This window comes from Hoplias malabaricus, chromosome 5, assembly GCF_029633855.1.
Source record: "Hoplias malabaricus isolate fHopMal1 chromosome 5, fHopMal1.hap1, whole genome shotgun sequence".
Lineage (NCBI taxonomy): Eukaryota > Metazoa > Chordata > Actinopteri > Characiformes > Erythrinidae > Hoplias > Hoplias malabaricus.
In genome coordinates this window covers 40288735-40307823 of record NC_089804.1, presented here as the reverse complement: position 1 = coordinate 40307823, position 19089 = coordinate 40288735, and the positions used below count along the sequence as shown (strand labels likewise).

The 19089-nt window shown below is 44.3% G+C and overlaps 1 protein-coding gene and 1 long non-coding RNA gene across 2 annotated transcripts in view; one reads left to right on the top strand and one right to left on the bottom strand.

Annotated features, from left to right (window-relative positions):
• The window catches only part of kif21b (kinesin family member 21B), a 94013-nt gene extending 79277 nt beyond the window's left edge, over nt 1–14736 (bottom strand). Inside the window, exon 1 of the mRNA XM_066673277.1 lies at nt 14418–14736. Within this exon, the coding sequence (XP_066529374.1) occupies nt 14418–14458 (41 nt within the window). The 5' untranslated portion in view covers nt 14459–14736. The remainder of the gene's footprint in view (nt 1–14417) is intronic.
• Nucleotides 14737–14902: 166 nt separating this feature from the next.
• Nucleotides 14903–17750, top strand: LOC136696116 (uncharacterized). Its single transcript, XR_010802571.1, has 3 exons — nt 14903–14998; nt 16468–16533; nt 17567–17750. It is a non-coding gene; the product is annotated as an uncharacterized lncRNA (long non-coding RNA).
• Nucleotides 17751–19089: the final 1339 nt, after the last annotated feature.

The window sequence follows — 19089 nt, the reverse complement described above, 5'->3', positions numbered from 1 at the left end:
GACTGTAGCATTGCTGGCAGGATCTTCCACATGGTGCCGGGAGGTGTAGAGAAAGGTGAGAGAAGTAGAAGAAGAAGGGAGGAATGCACTATAATCCGTGTCCCATATATTACTCGCCCGTTTAAGGCTATTTTACATTGGAAGGTTGATCTACTTACATATGGACATGGTGCGTTCATGATGAGCAAAGTATCATGAAGTTATTATGAGATGATTACCACCCCGACTTATGGACTTACACATGGACTACGGTGCAAAACGTATTTATCACTATTGACAGCAGCAAGACGTTGACTTATTGGTGGTTAGCGTTAGCAATAATTCCATTGGTGCATCCATGGAACACAGAGCAGAACATCGCTCTAGTTTCCTGTTATTGGAGCAATATAGCTTATAGGTTCTGGACATAAAACCTTCTACCGTTGGGCGGTGGGTTTAATTGAATGGTATGCAGCACAGTAGCTGCCATGCCCCTTACTTCATCATGTAAGCTACTCTGTTAGATTGCAGTGCCATGTACCCATAACTCAGTTGCTGACTAGTGCATGTACACACAACTCTCATATAATGCCTCAGTTGGCATGCAGACAAAACAGAGAGAGAGAGAGAGAGAGAGAGAGAGAGAGAGAGAGAGAGAGAACACAAGAGAGAAAAAAGAGAGAGCTTGCAATCTGGAGTAAAATCTACAAGGCACAGAGTGCATATTTGCTTTTTTTCTACTGAAAAAGTTTAGCATTTTAACTGCATATCCTAGCAAGTCCTGTACCAACACTCAGGGCGGTAGTCTGTCATTCTCCGTTACTCAATCAATTAACAGTACAGCAAAGAACCGAATCCATAGCCTAGAATCCCACACTGAGCCAGCCTACAACTCCCAGAGGGCCGTTCAGGAGCCGATCTCTGAGAGGGGCCTACAGGATGGGATTACGGCCATTACAAAGATCTAAAGAAAGTGCTAAACAGCACAGTCATGCGCTGGCTGATCCGTGGGAAACAGAAGGGCTGCGCTGCCATATGAGTGCAACTTTAAAACACAGGCATAATAGCCTGCTAAATAAACAATGTCACAGACAGGGCCGAGACTGGAGGAGGTCAGGAATGTTATGGATAATGGGTTGGAGTGGGTGTAGGAGTTGAATTGGAATGGACGTGATAGTGTGTGTGTTTGGGAGAGCATTATTTATAAGAGCAGACGTGTGTGTGTGTGTGTACCCGTGTTATGGCTATATAACCCAATTGCAATACATCACTAACACACTGATGATCCCTGAATGTCAATGTGGCTAAAAACTAGCCTGCACTACTTTAAAGTAAATGGCTTTAGTTCCCAGAACACACACTGAATCACTCATCTGCCACATGTGAGATGAATCTAGACATTCATAGTACACAAATAAAAGGCATTTGGTAAAGGACTTACTTGCATACTGTAATATTTTGCTATATCAACACTACAAAGGGTAATATAACAATAACTGTTACCAAACATTATTTTGTCCAACGCTGTTGTATAAAAATGTGAAAAAAGTTTCTTGGCCGAGAAGCCACAACTGCACCACACACACACACACACACACACACACACACACACACACACACCATCCTATCCCACAAGGGGAAGAGCTAAGAAACTGGTCCTTTACAGGAAACTGGGGCTACTTCCACCAGACACACAGTCCAAAACGCTGACAAAGCACATGTGATCCCAAAATATAAACATGACCAGACAACATGTAAACAGGTTCTGGGAGAGCTAGGGGTGAGCAGCAGCAGGAAACAATTTATGGAAATGCTTGATCCAAAAAAAAAATAAAGAACAAACAAAGAAATGTGAAAGGAAATAAGTACACACACACACACACACACATCATGTGCCAACATGGGAGAAGCTTCAGTAAACTCCCAGTGGCCAGGTTCAGTTACCTCCTCCTGCTGCTTCAAGGTCAGACTGACACAGAACTGCAGTGAGGCGTGGCATTGTGTGTGTGTGTGTGGGGGGGGGGGTTTGAAAGAGTGCAACTGACAAAAACAAATATTAATGAAAAGACTGAAATATTGGATATGTATTATGATGTAATGCCACTGCTCTGTAAAATAAATGCACCTGACATTGTTAAGAACATAAATTATCAGTCACTGTTCAAAGAAAATCATGTCTCCATCTCTTTAGTTTACTACATCATTTAACGCAGCAGCTGTCCTTCACATTGAGTAAAAATTGCATGATGCAATGCTCCAAAATTATTTTAAGTACATTTTTATATTAACTTCCATCAAAAGTTTAAAGTTACGATATACACAAAGACATTCATGAGACTATTATTGTTGTTAATAATACTGTTAGTCTAGTTTTATATTTACTACTCCAGTATTAGCTGTTATGGCAATGCAGTAAATCTTTTTTTCACCTAGTTTGAGCTGTATGTAGGCTATACCCTCCCTGCAATCCCTCCACGACTTTCATTCATTGTCTGTAAGGCGGGAATCCAATCCACCTTCCAACGTGTGTTTTTGGAGAGAGGGAGGAAACCAGAACACCCGGAGGAAACCCACACAGACACAGAGAGAACACACCACACTCCTCACAGACAGTCACCCGGAGGAAACCCACACAAGACACAGGGAGAACACACCACTCTCCACACAGACAGTCACCCGGTGGAAACCCACGCAGACACAGGGAGAACACACCACACTCCTCACAGACAGTCAACCGGAGGAAACACACGCAGACACAGAGAGAACACACCACACTCCTCACACACAGTCACCCGGAGGAAACCTATGCAGACACAGCGAGAACACACCACACTCCTCACAGACAGTCACCTGGAGGAAACCCACACAGACACAGAGATAACACACCACATTCCTCACAGACAGTCACCCGGAGAAAACCCAAACAGACACAGAGATAACACACCACACTCCTCACAGACAGTCACCCGGAGGAAAACCACGCAGACACAGAGAGAACACACCACTCTCCTCACAGACAGTCACCCGGAGGAAACCCACACAGACACAGGGAGAACACACCACACTCCTCACAGACAGTCACCCGGAGCGGGACTCGAACACACGACCTCCAGGTACCTGGAGCTGTGTGACAGTGACACTACCTACTGCGCCACTGCACTGTTACTACTATCACATACACCTTGAATCCATGTCATTTTCTTTAGAGCATCTTTCATTGTTTTTTATACTATTTTAAATCATCATTGTGTTGTAATTTTATGGCAAATCCACTAAAAGAACTTGTCCAAAATAACCATGTTAAAACCTCTTTTTCTTCTCCTCTAAAGTTACTGTTTTGTCGACACAAGGCCCCTGCTCCATCAGTAACAATACACATCGATTTCACTGGGGAGAAAAATCCTGAGCAAAAGAGTTGCAAAAAATCCCACAAAATCCTCTGATTATGGCACTTTAAATCCTAAAATCTGCATATTCCCAGCACAAACAGAAATATATCTGTCAAAACAGCTCATCTGTCCTTCAAAAGGACTTCAAGGTTAATCAGTTTTAATCTGCGCATTAACCTCAAGTCATCAGACATTCACAGGCATTAAAGGAACCTGCCACAGACAGATGATAATTAACCTCAGAGCTGCACTCATCGTCTCCTAAATGCCTCTATATGAGCAAATCCGCCACTCAGAATTTCTCCACAGCCCTGCTCAGGCTTACTGGGTGCGCAAGAGCAGCTTGTGCTCCCTGGCCCAGGATGACCCTCTTGGAGGCCAGAGAGAGAGAGAGAGAGAGAGAGAGAGAGAGAGGAGACAGTCTTTCTGATTCAGAATGCCTGGAGCTCCTCCCTGGGGATCACCCTGCCAGATTAGCTAAATGCCATCACTGCATAAGAGTTGTGTGTGAGTGTTTATGTGGAGAGGGAGAAGGGATTGTAACTGTGAGACACACACACACACACACCTCTAAACGTCACGTCTGTCACAACTGCTCAAGGTGAGAAATGGAAATGTGATCCACATTCAGAGCAAACGGGCAGAAGGAGACAGCAGAGCCAGCTCGAGCGACACACAATGCATCAAGGAATTCATTGGCCTGGCTTTCAATTGGAAGAGACACTGACTCCATTAGCGTCTCAATGCACACTTAAAGCACCAATTGTTCAATTCACTTCTTTGTACTTACACCACCTGAGCGAATGATTCTCAAACTTTTTTTTTGGGAGAAATGCTCTTTTTCAGAAAAGTATTCCAAGGAACTTTGCTACGCTCCATTTCATCTCCTGGACTTACATTTTATCTTGCACCGTTCTATAATAAAAGCTTGCAAATATTCACCTCTCCTTCTGGAGAAGGGAATGTAATGTACCTTCAGGAAACACAACTGGACTTTAAAACCACTGTGGTACCTGTTAAATGTACATTCAAACTGTTTGTACGTTTAGTCAACAGTAATGTACCTGAACAGTACCTCTATCCCTCACAGCGTATGTCCCATCACTAATGTTATTACATGTTAATGTGATGTTATTTGCTATAGAACAGGACATTCAGTGCTCCTCTGCGTTTGTATACAACAGTATCCTTTAAAAGATAATATCACAGAAAAGTCACAGGGTCAGTTTCAGCTCAGCTTTTTCTGAATAAAGATAAATCTGAAATACCTTTTGTGAGATTCAGTTTGTGAAGCATTTCCCAGCCCATCTTTTTCATGGGCTACACACCAAACTCCTCACAGACAGTCACCCAGAGGAAACCCACGCAGACACAGAGAGAACACACCACACTCCTCACAGAGAGTCACCCGGAGGAAACCCACGCAGACACAGGGAGAACACACCAAACTCCTCACAGACAGTCACCCGGAGGAAACCCACGCAGACACAGGGAGAACACACCACACTCCTCACAGACAGTCAACCGGGGGAAGCCCACGCAGACACAGGGAGAACACACCAACTCCTCACAGACAGTCACCCGGAGAAAACCCACGCAGACACAGGGAGAACACACCACACTCCTCACAGACAGTCACCCGGGGGAAACCCACGCAGACACAGAGAGAACACACCACACTCCTCACAGACAGTCACCCGGAGGAAACCCACACAGACACAGGGAGAACACACCACGCTCCTCACAGACAGTCACCCGGGGGAAACCCACGCAGACACAGAGAGAACACACCACACTCCTCACAGACAGTCACCCGGAGGAAACCCACACAGACACAGGGAGAACACACCACGCTCCTCACAGACAGTCACCGGGGGGAAACCCACGCAGACACAGAGCGAACACACCACACTCCTCACAGACAGATAGCTTAGTTGTTACAATATTCATTTTTGTTCTATATATCCTAAATTAGAAACGTAAGCCCCTTTTCACACATGCCCGTTAACCAGGAAATGTTACAGAGTCTACCCAGAAGAGCTGTACATGTGAACACAAACACACAAAACATTTGTCACAGACTTTACCCTGCTCCTCCCAGGTAAATCTCTGTGTAAAGTCAGAGTGAACAGATGTGTGAACAGAGCCACTAATGTCCCGGAGTATCTCCTGCATAAACTCCACAGGCACCGCACCGTCCCTTAAGCACATGGAACATGGTTAGTTGCAGTGTAAAGAGTGGCAGTTCAACTCCTCCTTCTATAAACAGAAATCCCTCGCTACTTCACGGCTCATCTTTTGCGGATTCGCTACTTCACGAGTTTTTTCAAGGGGGGCTTATGGCTGCTATATCACCTTAAAATATTATTTTCTTATGGTGTGTAAATTAAAAGTATTTTTTTTATTATTTACATGTATTAGACTGGGCCTGTAGGTGACAAAATATATCATTTACAAGTATTTCTTACGTACATTCGGACGTTCTTACATGTATTGTTCACGTCCACATCCGAGTGAAATTTACTGATGCTAAATCACAGCTGAGGAATGACTCTATTAAAAAAAGTGGTAGGATATCACATGTAGTTCCAGCTGAAAAACATTATAGAACAACTGTTTAATGCAAAGGGTGGGTTGTTAACAGTAACAGGGAGGGTTTTAAAAGTCCAAATACTCGTTAAATACATTAAAAAATATCTTTCCTCTACTTCACAGAAATTCGTTTTTCCTAAGTGGTCTTGGAACGCACCCCCCGCGAAACACGAGGGATCACTGTATATTTAAAAAAATTAGTCCAGCTCAGGACACAGCATCTGAAAGTGGTAGCTCAGTATATATCACTGAGAGTAAGAAAAGATTATAGAACATTCTCATTAGGATTTCAGTCAATGGTCTGTAATATAGTTGGCCCTGTCCCTCAGTGGTTGCTACCAAAACAGGGTAAGAGGGGTATGAATAGGTCAGCTGTTTAGGCCTAATACCTAGATTAATTTGGCATGCTGCATGTTTGGGTTTTTTTTTTCCTTTAGAATTTAGAAATGCATTTTATTTAGTTCAGTTTTTTCCTGGCTTACTTCATTAATTGGCTCCATTCACACAAAAGCAAGCCTATATAACAGTGCCATGGAGCTGAGCCACCTCTCCGTCCCCTGTAGATCACACAGGTCTGAGCCAGCGCACTGTTTAAGTGTGTAAGCTTCTTAACAAAGAAAGGGCTTAATTGCCGGCTGGTCACTTAGATCCCAAAGACTGGCTCTTTGTTATTGTTTACCAGGAGGCAACACTTGAAGGGAAACAAGAACCAACACAGCGAGCCAAGGCTGGACATTCTGGGGGTCAGACAAACAGAGCAGTTCTTACAGATCCTGAACTATGATGGTATGTGATGTGAAAAAAACCCAAAATATTCTAGGCTTTATGGAGTACCAGGTCAATAACGAAAGGCCACTCCATTCACCTCATTGTTCACCCCGTTTCCACTCTGGAGAGAAAAAAAGGGGTGCAGGGTGGTCAACGGGGGTCGATGAGCTTTCAAAAGCCTAGCGTGGAAGCGGGTAGTGAATAAGCTGCTGGATAGAAAGATGGGGCCTGCATTCGTGGCCTCTGTGATCCGGACAGTCCGGCAGGGAGCCAGGGCAGTCTGATGGAGCGTGAAGGAAATAAATGGCTCATGTATGTGTATTTGAATTTTCAATAAGAAATGGCCTCATTGAAATTCCTTGAAGCTGAGCTACAACTCAGAAACGGTAGAAGGCAAATGAAGCTCCGTCAGCAGAATAGTTCAGAGATGAAATGCCCGTACGCCAGAGGCCTTCTGGATCAATTACCAGACAATTATGTGGAAGGAAGTGCCTCTTTAAAGGGCAAGTATGTTTTTGAATGATAAGCTTAGAGCTGGGGACCGTCTTCCAGTCCTCGTCCCAGCAAAAAATGGATGAGGAATGTGGCAACTACAATATTTGTGACACTTTAGATACTTTCAAGATACATTTGAGGAATGTAAAAGGTTGGAGAAGACAAAACGCACCAGTACAAATGCAGTGCCACAATTACGAGGCTTTTATCAAAACACAAGAGCAAGAAGAGCTCCATTGTATTCGGCGATTCATGGCGCATCCACCAGCCACTTAAACAGAACCCATTAGACATTGACAGAATTTGAAATCGCGATCTCTTGACAATAGGGCAAAGTTTTAAGCAGCTGCATCACTTGGGAGCCCCATTTAACCCATCTTTTTTTAATGTAACATCAGTGCTCTGTGTCCTTTAAACTATTGATGATCAGGGATGTGCAGGAGTAGCGCTCAGTTCACTGTTCCAAGTTGAATACTGAAATCAGGTGCTTTTACTTTACATTACAGGAAATCAAGAGGAAAAGCACTGTCTGTACAGGTCTGTAAAGTGTAAGTTTTATTCCAGTGCTCAGAAATATTCACTCATTCGCTTTCCATAACCGCTTCATCTTTTTATACGGTTGTGCAGGGTCTCTGGAGTCACTGGGCACAAGGCAGGAACACGCTTTGGATAGAGCATTAGTCCATCACAGGGCTTCCTTTTCAGACAGTGGGCGGAAACCAGAGACCCACACAGACACCGAAAGGACACACCACACTCCTCACAGAGGGACTTGAAGTGGAGATTAAATGCACAACCCCTGGAACCTGGAGCTGTGTGGTTGTGACACTACCTGCAGTGCCACTGTGTTACACAGATTTAAGATTAGAATTAGACGGATTACATTTCCCATATTCTACTGAAATACGAGTCCCTAAAATGTGATTAAAAAGTCATGGTGGCTAAAACTAGGCCAGCTGCTCCAACTGACGTTAGCTAAAACCTAAAACCATGAAAACTTACGGCACAGTGGCGGAGCAGGTAGTGTCGCAGTCACACAGCTCCACAGACCTGGAGGTTGTGGGTTTGATTCCCGCTCCGGGTGACTGTCTGTGAGGAGTGTGGTGTGTTCTCCCTGTGTCTGCGTGGATTTCCTCCGGGTGACTGTCTGTGAGGAGTGTGGTGTGTTCTCCCTGTGTCTGCGTGGGTTTCCTCCAGGTGACTGTCTGTGAGGAGTGTGGTGTGTTCTCTCTGTGTCTGTGTGGGTTTCCTCCGGGTGCTCCGGTTTCCTCCCACAGTCCAATAACACACGTTGGTAGGTTGATTGGCGACTCAAAAGTGACCGTAGGTGTGAGTGTGTGAGTGAATGTGTGAGTGTGTGTGTTGCCCTGTGAAGGACTGGCGCCCCCTCCAGGGTGTATTCCCGCCTTGCGCCCAATGATTCCAGGTAGGCTCTGGACCCACCATGACCCTGAATTGGATAAGCGCTTACAGATAATGGATGGATGGATGGATAATATTAACTCCTATGAAAGGACAGGGTCCATTACTCAAGCAGACTGATCAAAAGACCGTGGCTATATTAGAACAATAAGATATCTTTTCAAATCCTCACCTGTGAGTATCTCTAATTTTTGTTGGTGTTATTGTATTGTTTTGTTGAGTGTGCTGGCATCACTGCCTTTTAGACACCACCAGGAATGCACATCCCTATTGACAGTAGCTACAATATTTTCAGAAGAGCATGATTTTCCTCTTTTTTTAGGCCTGCCACCACCCCCCATTTTTGACTTTATTCTTATTTATGATACATGATTTGTGAGGGAGGACACTTCAACATGACTGAACAGACAGGGAAGAATATAACTACACAGTAATAATGTTAATCATAAATATAATAATATTTAAAAAAAACACACCACTCCTTCCTAGGCCCTGAAAGCTCCAAACTGATATGTTCTTATACTCATCATAGACATTGTTATTGATTTATTTGAACATCATCATAGCCACTGATTGTAAAGCCATGTTTCAGTTAACCATTGTGGCAGGTATCAGTTGTAAAAAGTGCTATACGAATAAATGTGATTAAATCTGATTTGGCTCATGACAGATTCAGAGATTACATGATTATTTCAGTGTCCAATAAGAATGGGCAATGGGCCTCAGTGCAGGAACACAGTGAAAATATTGTTGTTTTGTTATTAATGAGGTATATTTGGACAGAATGTATGGAAAGGCCCACACAGCCTTTGCAAATTAGTGGCCAAAGATAGAAACGAAAAAGCCATAGGTATATATAGCAATAGGAAATGTTAACCCCTGGATGCATGTGTTATGTCTGTAGAGTGACTGTTCATTCTACCAAGGGGTCCACACCTGGCTCCAGACTACAGCAGTAAGGCCCTAACCCTTCAGCCTATGGGGCACTGTGTGTGGGTGACTGTAACAGTGGTACAGCTGTGTGTCCTTGTCATCTTACACACACACACACACAAACAGTCATCTATACCCCACTTACAATTAACAAAATGTTCTTCTTTATCTGCCTACAGCAAGGGCCTAATGTTTATATTTCCTTTGCTGCCCTTATGACACTGAAAGAGAAAGAGACACTTCCTGCTTTCTCTCTCATTCTCTCTCTCCTTCCCACCCCCCTCGCTTCCCCTCCACACGATCTCTTCCCCTTTTCATCTCAAACACAGCTCCTCTTTTCATCCTACACAGCAATGGAGTCCAAAAGGACAGCATCTAATTAACCGAGGAGGACATTGTCAATTGACTCCCTCTTTTCTTCCCGTCCCCTGCTCCCTCTCCCCTATCTCTCCTCCTCGTTTCATTTGAAAGTATTGAGGACAGAGGAGGTGGCTGTAGATGGCCTGTTTAAAAGACAGCCCGAGGCCAATGTGAGCTGCGAGCCAGTTGTGGCTGATGGTGTGTTATGCAGGGCTGGCTACTGTATGTTATTAAGGATTTCGCCTGTTTTAAAAAAGCCTGCAAGGCTATTGTAGGTTGGGGGGGGGAAAGCAGATAAGTGTCATAAGTAGGACACAGAAACATAGCCTTGACCTTGTGGGTCTTCACTTCCTCTGTAGTGCATTGTGCTTAAGTTATACGAGAACACGTATACTATAAGAACGGTTCTTGGCTTGGTCATGCAGATCTAGGAAAAGCCTTCAGGGAGGGTTCTATAAACACTTTCTAAAAGCTCTTCACACTTCCACATCTCACAGAGACAAAAAAAGATTGCATTTAAAAACCACTTCTGTTGCATCACTCCAAAAACCCTTTCCAGCCATTTTATTTTTAAGAGTGCTGCACAGTAGCGCCGGCTGGAGTTCTATACCAAACACAAAAGCATGGAGGCTTTCTGCTGAGTATCTTTGTCTTGTTTTGAAAGATTTAACCCTAATCTGCCCCAAAGACATAAATCAACCACTAGAAAACCGGCACGTGCATTGTACATCAGATTGGCATTAGACACTCTCTGCTGCATCAGAAACAATGCCAACGCGCGCTGTGGTTCAGGGACGAGTGTTGCAGATCTTTGATCACCCGTGGTAGGCCCCGCCCATCCTGCCCCCAACACAGTTGAGATGATTCTGAACACTACAGCAACAGGAAGCAGCGTGAAGGAGTGCCTGTGGCCTGCGTGGCTGAGGGGAAGTCATTCTGTTCTCAAACACAGTCTGAAATCACTAATGGAGCTGTGAAGAGACTCCACAAGACAATAGACTGTTCCACAAGCAACAACTAGGACGTTAAACTACATTAATCAGAAACCCTACCCTCTGAAATGAGTTGGTCCCATAACTAAGTAGCGAACAGAGTGCCTGAATTCACCTTCAGATTAATCAAATCATCAAAATTTATCTACTGATTTGGCACAGCTCTGAGGAATTGTTCATGCAGCTGCAGATTAGCGGTCCAAGCCTTAAAGCTGCATCTGGATAAACCTCCTTTTCTGTTCTTCTCATCACAAGTGGAGCAGAGCCCATGTGTTTGGCCGAACAATTACGCAAGCAATGCAGCACAGAGTTTATAGCACCAGAGAACACCTTTGCAGCAAAATGACTGCAGTGTTCTCCCTAGGTTTTGGTGTTTTGTGCTGATCTGAGATAATCTAGAACGGGGATTTTCAAGCCCTTGGACGGGGCATGAGCCAAAAACGGAGAAAAATAATAATAATTCTAACTTTAAAAGGTGAATCCCATTTCTTATAACTACCTCACCCCTTGATTTCGAGTATCATCCTTGGAACAGAGTTACACGATGTAGCGGTTAAAACAGGACGACCCTTGAAGAGGTCGAGACGTCATCAGAACCACTATGAAGCACTAATTCAGCTCTTTATCCCACAGCTTATTTAAAGTAAGATAACTCTGAATTTAGCTGTAAAATAAAATAACAGAATTGTTATCATAATTTCTGAAGGAGGAAACACTGACATTTGTGGGTTTATTTACCACTAAGAACCGAGACTCCCCCCCAAACCCTGGGCAAAACAGAGAACTGGGATTCACTCAGTGCTGATAGGACAATTTAAATTTGATTTTATAATGTGTTGAACGTTCAGAGTCGCTTTAAGAAAGTTTGAAAACCCCTGACCCAAGGCCTGAAGTCAGAATTTGCTTTGAATCCACTGGTCTTTAGGTCAGCGTAAAGAAAAAAAGAGCCCCAGTCATGTCTCCTGGGGGTTCAAAATGGCCTCAACATGTGACTTCAATGAGAAGGAAATAAAGAACATATCTGTAAAGCCACCGTGAATCTCGTAATCAAGGGGAGATCTTAACGAGCCCAAATCATTCACGGTTCACCCCTGCAGCCTTGAGGAAGGGGGCCATTCCCATAAACAGGGCTATTACGAGACTGGTTCCCACACGGTTTACCTCTTAAAACCTCCTCCCCCCCCCCCAAAAAAAAAAAAAAAAACCACACATTCTCAGTCTGGCCCAAGCGAAGTTCAAACAATGATGGAAAGGAAGCAGACTGGACACGTAAACAGGACATACATTTTTCAAAACTGACGGCCTCCTGCCCTCATCACTGAAGTGTGGCATCGCTCAAATGTTGTCGTTTGGCAGCGATTGAGCTTAAAATCTGCGTCACGAGAAAACATTTTTAGCAACATTTGATTATGAATTCCAGACCATTCTCAAAGGAGGCACAAGCTATGAGTTATCTCTAGCCTCCAGAGGCATGTCTGAGAGAAGCCTCAAACAGCATATGCAAAGTCAACACTTTACAGATAACTGTCCTTTATCGCTTCAGAATCGTTAGCAGTTGCTTCCAATTTTCTCTCTGGGTCTAATTATAACACCAGTGATTCAACGTCTTGCTTGCATCAGGGTGGGGGGCAAGACAAAGATGGCCTGCAGTTGACACAGGCCCAGGGGAGTGAACTCAAACACACACACACACAATCAGTACCCACCCACTGTGGAGAAGAAAAATCAATCTTTCAACAGCAGGCATTATCGGTAATTACAGAAGAGCAGGAAGGGGGGGGGGGGGGGGGTAGGAAAACTTAGGGGTGGGTAAATGCTGAATTTGAAGATGTGGGAGCAGAAATGAAGTACAGATATGAGGTATTTTATGAACTTAGTTCATTCTGATGTTGCGTTACATTATCAAAAAGCCCACTGCCAAAAATATATCACCGAATTCAACAAAGAGGACATTCAAAATGTGCACTGCTGTTATTTATAGACCTGGACTTTAAAGGGGTTTACAAAAGGCTTCTATGTGGTGTTGTTGTCTAAGGTTTTTCACTGTTGTCAGTGGCACAGTGTTTGAAGGTAAGATTCCAATTGATTTAACCTCAGATACACTACACGTTACATACGACAAAAACATCTTCACAGTGCTGGGATATTATCATTTCACTCTCACTGTCACTGTCAAGCCCTACTGCTTTCTCTGTCCACATCTCGCTCGGAAACCTCTATCCCTGGCAGGAAATTACAAAACAACTGGCAGTTGTGCAACTCTTAATCTCCCTTTGCCTCTTGTCCAAACAAAACACGGTCAGAGTGGTCGTCCCCAAGGTGCCCACACAAAGCGCACGAGGTGCCAGACAGACGTGTTCTAGATGACGTAAACCTTTAAACTGGCAGTGCCGCTGCCTTTGTCATGCTCAGAGGAACACGTGAGCTCCACTTCATTCATGGGACGCAACGGCACACTCCCATCTGCAGGTATGACCTCCACGGCGTGCAAGCCATGCGGCTGCAGAGCACATCAGTGCAGACGCATGCACCTGCAGCTTCACTTCCTAATACTGCGCCCATCCACCACAGCTCTTTCAGCATCTCAGCACACGGCCCTTCTTCCTCTTTTGTGCAGCAGCCGAGCACAAAGGAAGCCACAGAAGGGGCGCGTAGCCTGGGGAAATGGGGCTGTCTGTCACACTTGGCTTCAGAGCACTATCAGACTTCATTTCTTGACCACAGACGAAACTGCGCTCCTTCTCCCCCGCCTCAGGTCAGCCCTCCGAAGAGTGGTGGTCAGACAATAGGAAGACCATGTCTGGCTAAAAAGGAGTGCCCTGCTTTCGTGAACTCGTCAACCCTCTTGAATTTGATCATAAACGTCAATGTGACTGGCACGAACCTGAGTCCTTGGGTCCTCCTACACAGAGCTGAGTCTGAGGAGCGGAATGGTATTACCAAAGGAGGTGACAGCCCACTGCTGTTAATGAAGGACTTAGACTTAGTCTAGTCTTGGGCTTGGGCTTACAGCAACACTCTCAAACTCCATAGCAGGTGACTTGAATCCTCAGGAGGAGGTCAATGCATGGGAGTCTGCAGTGGAGGCTGAGGGAAAGGATTTGATGATACATTACCACAGCTGCCACACTTTGGAACGTGTGAGAGAAAATGGTTTAGAAAAATGTTGAATATTTGATGGTGGTCTGTCAGAATGTGCTATTTTACACACTGGGCGGGCTTCAGTCTTGTGTGCGTGTGTGTGTAAAAGGCAGCACCGCCCAAAAGCACCGTCACAGAGCCTTGTCCTTCTTTAGAACTCGCGTATCCTCATTTATTGAGCTTTTATGCGACTAGACGACGAGCTGCCGTCTGTAATTAGCCTAGCGGTTCAGGTTTTCCTCACAGACAGACACAAAGAGCTCGCACCAAGACCCTTAACCTCACCTGAGGCGGGAGAATTTCCACCACACACAGAGATACAAGGGGATAAAAGGCTGTATATTACCTTAAGGAGACTTTGACACAGCAGTCGTTTTGTGCCGCCATCGTTTTCTCCTTTTGCCGGTCCCTTCAGCTGATAAGAGCTGTCAGTTATTTTGTGAGGGGTTAAAGCTGCAGAGAACACTGGTCTCCTACCAGCGCGCTGGAGCCACAGTTAACGCTAGCAACACAAACCCGTCCCCAGACATTGTTCTCCGTCACAGAACGCCTCGCCTGAGAGGAACCAGAAAATAAATTTCCTCCTTAAAACATGGCCAAAGCGGCCGTTAACTCCTCGCCTGCAGCCCTGCAGTTCCGTTCTCTTCTGTCATGTGTGTGAGCTGCTGCTATCAGCGCGTAGAAACACCAAGCCACACACTCCTCACTCAACCTCCTATTTCACGCCGGCGGTGGGCGTGTCCTCACGGGGTTGATTGACGGCCGCGTCGACCATACGCGTTCCTGGGTCCCGCCCATTTCACGCCCTCATTGGCCAATCAGAAGCACCGGCTGAAAACGAAAAGTGGCCGAGGTCGAGCACAGAAGGCAACATCTGAGTCGACTTTAACGGCTGTAAACTGAGAGAAGTGGCTCTCTGGAGAAAAGGTACAAAGGGCAGCTTTTCAAACAGCTCCCGGGTGTTACAGGGCACACACAGGGTTAGAGAGTGAAAGGGTTGCTGAGAAAATGGTCTGTGAAACACTGGGGGATATCCTACATTTCAGAGAACGGTGGAACAACGGTTTTTTCCACCTTTGAGCCCTTAACTGTTTAGAAACTAATCTCTTGGCTTTTTTCAACAATGAATCCAAGTAATAATGCACTTAACACTTTCAAATATGATATCCCATCTCAAAAACAATTCCCCCTATATGAGTTTGTTAGTAAAATCTTATTCAGCTGAGTTTTTAGCGTGGAGTTTGCAAGTTCACAAAATGTGGTTAACTAGCATCCATGCTAATAGCATTTTTCAGAACCTATTGGCCTGCTCAAATATGAATCCCGTATTGAGAGGTCGTTCCATTTCTTTCAGTATTTTAGTTTTTGACTCATGTACTCCACCCACACAAACTGAGATAGTGTTAAATACATACATATTATCTGCATTTTTTCTGCCCACTCAAAAACCAGAGTGGAGATTTCTTAAACCTACATTTTCAGTTTGGATGGGGAAAATTGGGGCGGCACGGTGGCCCAGCCCGCAGTGTCACACAGTTCCAGGAGCCTGGAGGTTGTGGGTTTGATTCCTGGTCCGGGTGACTGTGGAGTTTGGTGTGTTCTCTCTGTGTCTGCGTGGGTTTCCTCTGGGAGCCTGTGAGGAGTTGGTGTGTTCTCTCTGTGTCTGCGTGGGTTTCCTCCGGGTGACTGTCTGTGAGGAGTGTGGTGTGTTCTCCTTGTGTCTGCGTGGGTTTCCTCCGGGTGCTCCGGTTTCCTCCCACAGTCCAAAAACACACGTTGGTAGGTGGATTGGCGACTCAAATGTGTGAGTGAGTGAATGTGTGTGTGTGTCTGTGTTGCCCTGTGAAGGACTGGCGCCCCCTTCAGGGTGTATTCCTGCCTTGCGCCCAATGATTCCAGGTAGGATCTGGACCCACCGCGCCCCTGAACTGGATAAGCACTTACAGATAATGAATGAATGAATTAATGGGGAAAATTGCAAATTTTTAGAAATGCAAACACCACATTCAAGTCTTCCCCTCTTTATTAACTGTGGATGCATCCTAAGTAACAAGGCAATCACTGGGTTGCTTCGGTTTGCGCTGCGCTGTAGAGATTTATTACATGTGTACAGCTGAAAGTCACTTTACTTGCAGAATGACCTAGAATGTACTGCACTTAGTGCTTTGAATTCAGCAAACCCAAAGGTCCAGTTAAACAAGCAGCTGGTGAGACCATTTTCAAGATCAAATTTTTGTGTGGAAGGAGATATTTTCTTGATAGTGTGGATAAATATGTTTTAAAAAAGCATTTATTTAAAAAATATAAAAATATATAAATGCAGAAATCCACTGAGAGGGTCCTCCCTGCCCTCCATGGTGTTTTCTTGACTCTTTGCAAAACTGTGTTTATTTCAGGACCCAGGCCCCGATTTTGAGCACCACTGCTGTAAAAGAAGGAGGAAATGTTAAATGGATTTACATGTAAATATATTTTTTAATGTTAATTTTCCATTAACGTGTTGTGGAATCACCCATATATGTTTTGTATGCAGCATTATTACAGTTAATTAACCTGGTGCTAGTATTAAATCCTGTTGAGAACCAAATACACCCTGAGATGAAACACACTTAGAATCCGCTGGTCAGTTGTTTAGAGTCTTTTACATCATATACAGGGTGAATTATACAAAAAGTGCTTTGATGTGTACTCGGATAAAACATACTAGACAGTATGAATTGGTTAATAAGGTTAAAAATATTAAGATGTTGGAAACATTAACAGTTTTCACTCATGAATTTGTCGAGCGGAGGTGACCAAATACCTGGAGTTATTAATTCATTCATTCATTCATTATCTGTAACCCTTATCCAGTTCAGGGTCGTGGTTGGTCCAGAGCCTACCTGGAATCATTGGGCGCAAGGCAGGAATACACCCTGGAGGGGGCGCCAGTCCTTCACAGGGCAACACAGACACACACACATTCACTCACACACTCACGGACACTTTTGAGTCGCCAATCCACCTACCAACGTGTGTTTTTGGACTGTGGGAGGAAACCGGAGCACCCGGAGGAAACCCACGCAGACACAGGGAGAACACACCACACTCCTCACAGACAGTCACCTGGAGGAAACCCACGCAGACACAGGGAGAACACACCACACTCCTCACAGACAGTCACCCGGAGGAAACCCACGCAGACACAGGGAGAACACACCACACTCCTCACAGACAGTCACCCGGAGGAAACCCACGCAGACACAGGGAGAACACACCACACTTCTCACAGACAGTCAATTATTGTTTCATATTTATTTTATTTATTTTATTTTTTATTTAATGTTACACTTACGTAGTGCTGTGCGACTGCGACACTACCTGCTGCACCACTGTGCTGCCCACCTAGAGTTATTCTTAATACAAATATAAGTATTAATATTGTATTAATAATACAATTATTAATACTAATATAAGGATTATATTAAATAAAATGAACATTTTGTTTAATTTCAGAAAACCTTTGGATATTTTCGAAGGCCTAGACAGCCCTGAGTGTTCCCCGCTCTGGACCACAGGACTGAAGTAGTGGCAAGATTGTACTGAGGTACTTTAGATGAAGCCCAAAGCCAGACATGTTCCCCAGGCATGGGGTCCTGTTCCAGTCTCAGTCGACCTGCCACAAGACATTAGGCTTCACTAGGTGACTCACTTGGTGCGCAGCTGAAATCAGGTTACTTTTAAGGGGGATACATGCAGGATGTGTACAGCTTAGGGCTTTAGCTTACTGTTACAAGCTGTGCTTTGTCCAACACACTGGTGCATGTTTCCTTGGGAATAATGAATTCCTGAGCTGATTATTTTGCAAGGATCAATCTCAATCCTGCACCCGGATTTCTTTAACTAAAACATGGGAGAGAACTGTATAATATGAGATGCAGATTGAACAACACATGCTTTCAGTATATATATAAAATAGGCCCTAGCTGCTCTTTTCTCATTATTTGTCATTGCTGACATACAGGATTTACATGGTGTCGCTCTGCCTTGTTTTTTTTGGCCTTACTGACTCATCTCAAAGCTGGAATGGATGTTCAAGATGTCAGTGATCATCAGAAACCCTTTGTAAGGATTATATGTTTACGTAAGTGCTATTGTGGGCATTATTTATTAAACTAATATGCACTGGCATTTCAAACACCACAAGACTAAGTATGGAAAGTAGATGTTGGTGGCTTTCCTTTTTATGCCTTGCACATCTTTGTGTGACCAAATTCAAACCTCTGTTGGGGCAATTATTTTGCTGTAGGTCTTAGTGAAAGCTCACCGTATCCTGGAACTGTACCAAATATATTTCTGCGCATATCATCCCTCATTGAAGAACTGCATTAACGTGGAAGACGCCTTTGCTGGTGTTTTAGAGATGAGACAAAAAAGGCCACGTTATTTCAAGCGTGTAATGAAAAGAATCTGTATAGAGACATCTATAAGAGCGTGACAGTGATGGTGCCAAAAGCATGTTACATTTTTTTGTTCTTAATCTTTCTTTGATGTTATAATAATCCCATAATCCCCTAATGTTGGTTTTCTATTTTTGGCATTTTGACATAAGCTGATTCTCATTCTTTAATAGACCTCATCCACAATTCGGAATTGAATGGGGATTACACAATTGCTTTTTGCCAACTCACTGGTTTAGCGTAAACAGTAGGAACAGGGACACACACCTAATGCAGCCAAGGCTAAAGCATAGTGCACTCAGAGACTGGGCTACAATAATGTTTTCTTTTCAGTTAAGAGTTATTCTTTTTACTTGGTTGCCTGTGGTTGCCATTCAGGACCTTGTAGACGTCTCAAAAATTAATTAATTCATTCATTGTCTGTAACCCTTATCCAGTTCAGGGTCGCAGTGGGTCCAGAGCCTACCTGGAATCATAGGGCGCAAGACAGGAACACACCCTGGAGGGGGTGCCAGTCCTTCACAGGGCAACACACACACACTCACACCTACGGACACTTTTTGAGTCGCCAATCCACCT